The sequence below is a fragment of the Oncorhynchus clarkii genome, chromosome 26 (genome assembly GCF_045791955.1).
Source record: "Oncorhynchus clarkii lewisi isolate Uvic-CL-2024 chromosome 26, UVic_Ocla_1.0, whole genome shotgun sequence".
Taxonomy (NCBI): Eukaryota; Metazoa; Chordata; class Actinopteri; order Salmoniformes; family Salmonidae; genus Oncorhynchus; species Oncorhynchus clarkii.
Genome location: NC_092172.1, coordinates 49,964,547 through 49,973,859, shown reverse-complemented (window position 1 = coordinate 49,973,859; position 9,313 = coordinate 49,964,547). Strand labels below are relative to the sequence as shown.

At 38.4% G+C, this 9,313-nt stretch overlaps 1 protein-coding gene across 1 annotated transcript in view; it reads left to right on the top strand.

The window, feature by feature from the left end:
• LOC139384896 (ATP-binding cassette sub-family C member 12-like) overlaps window positions 1-9,313 on the top strand; it is a 110,553-nt gene that overhangs the window by 16,239 nt on the left and 85,001 nt on the right. Inside the window, exons 5-9 of the mRNA XM_071129796.1 lie at window positions 158-305; window positions 462-698; window positions 2,616-2,789; window positions 3,582-3,729; window positions 7,851-7,999. Coding sequence (XP_070985897.1) covers window positions 158-305; window positions 462-698; window positions 2,616-2,789; window positions 3,582-3,729; window positions 7,851-7,999 — 856 coding nt within the window. The remainder of the gene's footprint in view (window positions 1-157; window positions 306-461; window positions 699-2,615; window positions 2,790-3,581; window positions 3,730-7,850; window positions 8,000-9,313) is intronic.

The window sequence follows — 9,313 nt, the reverse complement described above, 5'->3', positions numbered from 1 at the left end:
AATGGGGAAGTAAACTGTTTAAATATGAATTCAAAATATATAATTAAATGTTTGTTTATTTGGCCCCGTGTCACCCTGTGCTTGGCAACGGCGTGTTTGGTTGAGCTCTGTGACAAAACAAAAGGACAGCATTTGATGAACTCTTCTTCCTCTGTAGGTTTGAGAGGCTTTGGGAGGAAGAGGTAGCTAAGGTGGGACTAGAGAAAGCTTCTTTAGGTGGAGTCTTCATGCGCTTCCAAAGGACCCGATTACTGGTGGCCTTCCTCGTCTCCATCCTCTTCACGCTCTCTGTGTTTATCGGACCGGTCTGTGATTTCAAAATTGATTCATTTCCTGCATAGATGATTCATTCAACACATTATCGAATGTTTAGAAAACAACATCGTGTGTGTGTGTGTGTGTGTGTGTGTGTGTGTGTGTGTGTGTGTGTGTGTGTGTGTGTGTGTGTGTGTGTTTTCCAGGCGGTTCTGGTATATGAGATCCTGAACTATGCAGAAGCCCCTGGGACGTCTACTCTGCTCCACGGTGTGGGTCTGTGTGTGGCTCTGTTCACCTCAGAGTTCTCTAAAGCCTTCTTTGCCTCTCTACTGTGGGCTGTTAACTTGAGGACGGCCATCAGGGTGAAGAGTGCCTTCTCTGTCGTCGCCTTCCAGAAGATCATCTCTCTCAGATCCGTCAGCAACCTCTCTGTGGGAGAGGTACTGTCACACAGATACCATTATGATGTTCTCCTGTTCTCTTTTCCTTCCTGTGGGTTCAGTACTGTGGGGCGGCAGGGTAGACTAGTGGTTAGAGTGGAGGGACGGCAGGTGGTCTAGTGGTTAGAGTGGAGTGGAGGGGCGGCAGGCAGTCTAGTGGTTAGAGTGGAGTGGAGGGGCGGCTGGTAGCCTAGCGTTTAGAGTGTAGGGGCGGCAGGTAGTCTAGTGGTTTGAGTGGAGGGGCGGCAGGGTAGACTAGTGGTTAGAGTGGAGGGACGGCAGGTGGTCTAGTGGTTAGAGTGGAGTGGAGGGGCGGCAGGTAGTCTAGTGGTTAGAGTGGAGTGTAGGGGCGGCAGGTAGCCTAGCGGTTAGAGTGTAGGGGCGGCAGGTAGTCTAGTGGTTTGAGTGGAGGGGCGGCAGGGTAGACTAGTGGTTAGAGTGGAGGGGTGGCAGGTAGTCTAGTGGTTAGAGTGTAGGGGCGGCAGGTAGTCTAGTGGTTTGAGTGGAGGGGCGGCAGGTAGACTAGTGGTTAGAGTGGAGGGACGGCAGGTAGTCTAGTGGTTAGAGTGGAGTGTAGGGGCGGCAGGTAGTCTAGTGGTTAGAGTGGAGTGTAGGGGCGGCAGGTAGTCTAGTGGTTAGAGTGGAGGGACGGCAGGTAGCCTAGTGGTTAGAGTGGAGGGGAGGTAGGTAGTCTGGTGGTTAGAGTGAAGGGGAGGCAGGTAGACTAGTGCTTAGAGTGGAGGGACGGCAGGTAGACTAGTGGTTAGAGTGGAGGGGCGGCAGGTGGCCTAGTGGTTAGAGTGGAGGGACGGCAGGTAGCCTAGTGGTTAGAGTGGAGGGGCGGCAGGAAGACTAGTGGTTAGAGTGGAGGAGTGACAGGTAGACTAGTGGTTAGAGTGGAGGGGCGGCAGGTAGCCTAGTGGTTAGAGTGGAGGGGAGGCAGGCAGACTAGTGGTTAGAGTGGAGGGGAGGCAGGTAGACTAGTGGTTAGAGTGGAGGGGCGGCAGGTACCCTAGTGGTTAGAGTGGAGGGACGGCAGGTAGCCTAGTGGTTAGAGTGGAGGTAGTGACATAGTGAAGGTTATGTTGTAGAGGGTAGTTTCCTGTATATGTCCTGGTGACATAGTGTTGTAGAGGGTAGTTTCCTGTATATGTCCTGGTGACATAGTGTTGTAGAGGGTAGTATCCTGTATATGTCCTGGTGACATAGTGAAGGTTCTGTTGTAGAGGGTAGCATCCTGTATATGTCCTGGTGACATAGTGTTGTGGAGGGTAGTATCCTGTATATGTCCTGGTGACATAGTGTTGTAGAGGGTAGTATCCTGTATATGTCCTGGTGACATAGTGTTGTGGAGGGTAGTATCCTGTATATATCCTGGTGACATTGTGTTGTGGAGGGTAGTATCCTGTATATATCCTGGTGACATAGTGAAGGTTATGTTGAGGATGGTAGTATCCTGTATAAGTCCTTGCCGAATCCAAATGTTTCTAATTCTACAACATGTAGGAGCTTATATTCTCACCTGCTCGTATGTTCTCTCTCCTTTCTCTCTCTCTCTCTCTCCCCTCTCTCTCTCCTCTCTGTCTCTGTCTCTCTCTCTCCTCTCTCTCTCTCTCTCTCTCTCCTCTCTCTCTCTCTCTCCTCTCTCTCTCTCTTTCGCTCTCTCCCTCTCCTCTCTCGCTCTCTTGCTCTCTCGCTCTCTCCTTCTCCTCTCCTCCCTCTCTCTCCCTATCCTCTCTCACCTTTCTCTTTCTCTCCCCTGCTCTCTTTCTCTCTCCTCTCTCTCTCGCTCTCCCCTCTCCTCTCTCTCTCTCTCTCCGTTCTCTCTCTCTCGTCTTTCTTTCTTTCTCTTCCCCCTCTCCCCGCTCGTCTCTTTTTCCCCTCTCCTCTCTCTGTCCCTCCCTCTCCTCCCTCCAGATGATCAACGTGCTGACCAGTGATGGCTACAGGATGTTTGAGGCTGTGCTGTTTGGTACCTTCCTGCTGTGTATCCCTGTGCTACTGACCGCCTGTATGATCTACGCCTGCTACACTCTAGGATACACTGCCCTCATAGGAGTCTCTGTCTACCTCGTATTCATCCCCATACAGGTACTAACCCTCATAGGAGTGTCTGTCTACCTCGTATTCATCCCCATACAGGTACTAACCCTCATAGGAGTCTCGGTCTACCTCATCTCCATCCCCACACAGGTACTAACCCTCATAGGAGTCTCTGTCTACCTCATCTTCATCCCCACACAGGAACTAACCCTAACCCTCATAGGAGTCTCTGTCTACCTCATCTCCATCCCCACACAGGTACTAACCCTCATAGGAGTCTCTGTCTACCTCATCTTCATCCCCAAACAGGAAGTAACCCTAACCCTCATAGGAGTCTCTGTCTACCTCGTATTCATCCCCATACAGGTACTAACCCTCATAGGAGTGTCTGTCTACCTCGTATTCATCCCCATACAGGTACTAACCCTCATAGGAGTCTCGGTCTACCTCATCTCCATCCCCACACAGGTACTAACCCTCATAGGAGTCTCTGTCTACCTCATCTTCATCCCCACACAGGAACTAACCCTAACCCTCATAGGAGTCTCTGTCTACCTCATCTCCATCCCCACACAGGTACTAACCCTCATAGGAGTCTCTGTCTACCTCATCTTCATCCCCAAACAGGAAGTAACCCTAACCCTCATAGGAGTCTATGTCTACCTCGTCTTCATCCCCACACAGGAAGTAACCCTAACCCTCATAGGAGTCTCTGACTCTGACCAGTATGCTATTCTGTTGTCTGTAGTTTACCATGGGCCAGACTGACCAGTATGTTGTCGTGTTGTCTGTAGTTTACCATGGGCCAGACTGACCAGTATGTTGTCGTGTCGTCTGTAGTTTTTCATGGCCAGACTGATCCAAGTGTTCAGGAGGAAAGCGGTGAGCGTCACAGACACTCGTGTCCGCACCATGAACGAGGTTCTCACCTGCATCAAACTCATCAAGATGTATGCCTGGGAAACCTCCTTCGAGAAGAAAATCACCGGTAAGGAAGAGTAGGGTCACCACAGGGTGTTAGGAAGGTATCTAAAGAGGATACTGAAGGTGTTTATTGGCCAAATACCATTTCCTGACAATATAGTAATGTGTAGATCTGTATGAAAAAAAACATTTTGAATCCTTTTTAGTTGTAATTTTAAAGCAGAAATATTTGAAAAAAGTTCAAAGGTGTGTAGACTTTCTACAGGCACTGTAGATACTAGTATATTATTAGAGTTCTATAGTCACTGTACATACTAGTATATTATTAGAGTTCTATATTATTAGAGTTCTATATTATTAGAGTTCTATATTATTAGAGTTCTATATTATTAGAGTTCTATATTATTAGAGTTATATAGTCACTGTACATACTAGTATATTATTAGAGTTCTATAGTCACTGTACATACTAGTATATTATTAGAGTTCTATAGTCACTGTACATACTAGTATATTATTAGAGTTCTATATTATTAGAGTTCTATAGTCACTGTACACACTAGTATACTATTAGAGTTCTATATTATTATAGTTCTATAGTCACTGTACATACTAGTATATTATTAGAGTTCTATAGTCACTGTACATGCTAGTATATTATTAGAGTTCTATAGTCACTGTACATACTAGTATATTATTAGAGTTCTATAGTCACTGTACATACTAGTATATTATTAGAGTTCTATAGTCACTGTACATACTAGTATATTATTAGAGTTCTATATTATTAGAGTTCTATAGTCACTGTACATACTAGTATATTATTAGAGTTCTATATTATTAGAGTTCTATAGTCACTGTACATACTAGTATATTATTAGAGTTCTATATTATTAGAGTTCTATAGTCACTGTACATACTAGTATATTATTAGAGTTCTATATTATTAGAGTTCTATATTATTAGAGTTCTATATTATTAGAGTTCTATAGTCACTGTACATACTAGTATATTATTAGAGTTCTATATTATTAGAGTTCTATAGTCACTGTACATACTAGTATATTATTAGAGTTCTATAGTCACTGTACATACTAGTATATTATTAGAGTTCTATAGTCACTGTACATACTAGTATATTATTATAGTTCTATAGTCACTGTACATACTAGTATATTATTAGAGTTCTATACTATTAGAGTTCTATATTATTATAGTTCTATAGTCACTGTACATACTAGTATATTATTAGAGTTCTATAGTCACTGTACATGCTAGTATATTATTAGAGTTCTATAGTCACTGTACATACTAGTATATTATTAGAGTTCTACATTATTAGAGTTCTATAGTCACTGTACATACTAGTATATTATTAGAGTTCTATAGTCACTGTACATACTAGTATATTATTAGAGTTCTGTATTATTAGAGTTCTATAGTCACTGTACATACTAGTATATTATTAGAGTTCTATATTATTAGAGTTCTATAGTCACTGTACATACTAGTATATTATTAGAGTTCTATATTATTAGAGTTCTATAGTCACTGTACATACTAGTATATTATTAGAGTTCTATATTATTAGAGTTCTATATTATTAGAGTTCTATAATATTAGAGTTCTATATTATTAGAGTTCTATAGTCACTGTACATACTAGTATATTATTAGAGTTCTATATTATTAGAGTTCTATAGTCACTGTACATACTAGTATATTATTAGAGTTCTATAGTCACTGTACATACTAGTATATTATTAGAGTTCTATAGTCACTGTACATACTAGTATATTATTAGAGTTCTATATTATTAGAGTTCTATAGTCACTGTACATACTAGTATATTATTAGAGTTCTATAGTCACTGTACATACTAGTATATTATTAGAGTTCTATAGTCACTGTACATACTAGTATATTATTAGAGTTCTATAGTCACTGTACATACTAGTATATTATTATAGTTCTATATTATTAGAGTTCTATAGTCACTGTACATACTAGTATATTATTATAGTTCTATAGTCACTGTACATACTAGTATATTATTAGAGTTCTATACTATTAGAGTTCTATATTATTATAGTTCTATAGTCACTGTACATACTAGTATATTATTAGAGTTCTATAGTCACTGTACATACTAGTATATTATTAGAGTTCTATATTATTAGAGTTCTATAGTCACTGTACATACTAGTATACTATTAGAGTTCTATATTATTAGAGTTCTATAGTCACTGTACATACTAGTATATTATTATAGTTCTATAGTCACTGTACATACTAGTATACTATTAGAGTTCTATATTATTAGAGTTCCATAGTCACTGTACATACTAGTATATTATTAGAGTTCTATAGTCACTGTACATGCTAGTATATTATTAGAGTTCTATAGTCACTGTACATACTAGTATATTATTAGAGTTCTATAGTCACTGTACATACTAGTATATTATTAGAGTTCTATAGTCACTGTACATACTAGTATATTATTAGAGTTCTATATTATTAGAGTTCTATATTATTAGAGTTCTATATTATTAGAGTTCTATATTATTAGAGTTCTATAGTCACTGTACATACTAGTATATTATTAGAGTTCTATATTATTAGAGTTCTATAGTCACTGTACATACTAGTATATTATTAGAGTTCTATAGTCACTGTACATACTAGTATATTATTAGAGTTCTATAGTCACTGTACATACTAGTATATTATTAGAGTTCTATATTATTAGAGTTCTATAGTCACTGTACATACTAGTATATTATTAGAGTTCTAGAGTCACTGTACATACTAGTATACTATTAGAGTTCTATATTAATATAGTTCTATAGTCACTGTACATACTAGTATATTATTAGAGTTCTATAGTCACTGTACATACTAGTATATTATTAGAGTTCTATAGTCACTGTACATACTAGTTAGTATATTATTAGAGTTCTATATTATTATAGTTCTATAGTCACTGTACATACTAGTATATTATTAGAGTTCTATATTATTATAGTTCTATAGTCACTGTACATACTAGTATATTATTAGAGTTCTATAGTCACTGTACATACTAGTATATTATTAGAGTTCTATAGTCACTGTACATACTAGTTAGTATATTATTAGAGTTCTATAGTCACTGTAGATACTAGTATATTGTTAGAATTCTAGAGTCACTGTACATACTAGTATATTATTATAGTTCTATAGTCACTGTACATACTAGTATACTATTAGAGTTCTATATTATTAGAGTTCTATAGTCACTGTACATACTGGTATATTATTAGAGTTCTATAGTCACTGTACATACTAGTATATTATTAGAGTTCTATATTATTATAGTTCTACAGTCACTGTACATACTAGTATATTATTAGAGTTCTATATTATTATAGTTCTATAGTCACTGTACATACTAGTATATTATTAGAGTTCTATATTATTAGAGTTCTATAGTCACTGTACATACTAGTATATTATTAGAGTTCTATAGTCACTGTACATACTAGTATATTATTAGAGTTCTATAGTCACTGTACATACTAGTATATTATTAGAGTTCTATATTATTAGAGTTCTATATTATTAGAGTTCTATAGTCACTGTACATACTAGTATATTATTAGAGCTCTATAGTCACTGTACATACTAGTATATTATTAGAGTTCTATAGTCACTGTACATACTAGTATATTATTAGAGTTCTATAGTCACTGTACATACTAGTATATTATTAGAGTTCTATAGTCACTGTACATACTAGTATATTATTAGAGCTCTATAGTCACTGTACATACTAGTATATTATTAGAGTTCTATAGTCACTGTACATACTAGTATATTATTAGAGTTCTATAGTCACTGTACATACTAGTATATTATTAGAGTTCTATAGTCACTGTACATACTAGTATATTATTAGAGTTCTATATTATTAGAGTTCTATAGTCACTGTACATACTAGTATACTATTAGAGTTCTATATTATTAGAGTTCTATAGTCACTGTACATACTAGTATATTATTAGAGTTCTAGAACATTTGGTATAAATCTTTACTAGAGCGTTGTTTACAGTGTATACAGTGTGTTTGGATATAGTGCCATATAAAGGGAATAGGGATCCATTTTGGACACATTCCATATCTGCCGTCCTGTGTTTCCCCATCAGACATCAGGAAGAATGAGAAGCAGCTGCTGGAGATGGCTGGCTACATCCAGAGTATCAACTCCTCCATCACAACCATCATCCCCACCCTGGCAACCATCCTCACCTTCGTAGTCCACACCCTGATGGGCCTGCCCCTAAGCTCCTCGGAAGTGAGTAGTATACCTAATGCCTAGTCCTAATGCCTAGTCCTAATACCTAGTCCTAATACCTAGACCTAATACATAGACCTAATACCTAGTCCTAATACCTAGTCCTTATGCCTAGTCCTAATACCTGGTCCAAATACCTGGTCCTAATACATAGACCTAATACCTAGTCCTAATACCTAGTCCTTATGCCTAGTCCTAATACCTGGTCCTTATACCTAGTCCTAATACCTAGTCCTTATGCCTAGTCCTAATACCTGGTCCTAATACCTAGTCCTAGTCCTAATGCCTAGTCCTTATACCTAGTCCTAATACATAGACCTAATACCTAGTCCTAATACCTAGTCCTAATACCTGGTCCTAATACCTGGTCCTAATACCTATACCTAGTCCTAATGCCTAGTCCTTATACCTAGACTTAATACCTAGTCCTTATACCTAGTCCTAATACCTAGTCATTATACCTAGTCCTAATACCTAGTCCTTATACCTTAGACCTAATACCTAGTCCTAATGCCTAGATCTAATACCTAGTCCTAATACCTAGTCCTTATACCTAGTCCTAATACCTAGTCCTTATACCTAGACCTAATGCCTAATCCTAATGCCTAATCCTAATGCCTAGATCTAATACCTAGTCCTAATACCTAGTCCTTATACCTAGACCTAATACATAGACCTAATACATAGACCTAATAACTAGTCCTAATACCTAGTCATAATACCTAGTCCTTATACCTAGACCTAATACATAGACCTAATACCTAGTCCTAATACCTAGATCTAATACCTAGTCCTAATACCTAGTCCTAATGCCTAGTCCTAATACCTAAACCTAATACATAGACCTAATACATAGACCTAATGCCTAATCCAAATGCCTAGACCCAATACCTAGTCCTAAAACCTAGTCCTAAAACCTAGTCCTAATACCTAGTCCTAATACCTAGTCCTAGTCCTAATACCTAGTCCTAATACCTAGACCTAGTCCTAATACCTAGTCCTAATACCTAGACCTAATACCTAGTCCTAATACCTGGTCCTAATACCTGGTCCTAATACCTAGTCCTAATACATAGACCTAATACCTAGACCTAGTCCTAATACCTAGTCCTAATACCTAGACCTAATACCTAGTCCTAGTCCTAATACCTAGTCCTAATACCTAGACCTAGTCCTAATACCTAGTCCTAATACCTAGTCCTAATACCTAGTCCTAATACCTAGACCTAATACCTAGTCCTAGTCCTAATACCTAGACCTAATACCTAGTCCTAATACCTAGTCCTAATACCTAGTCCTAATACCTAGTCCTAA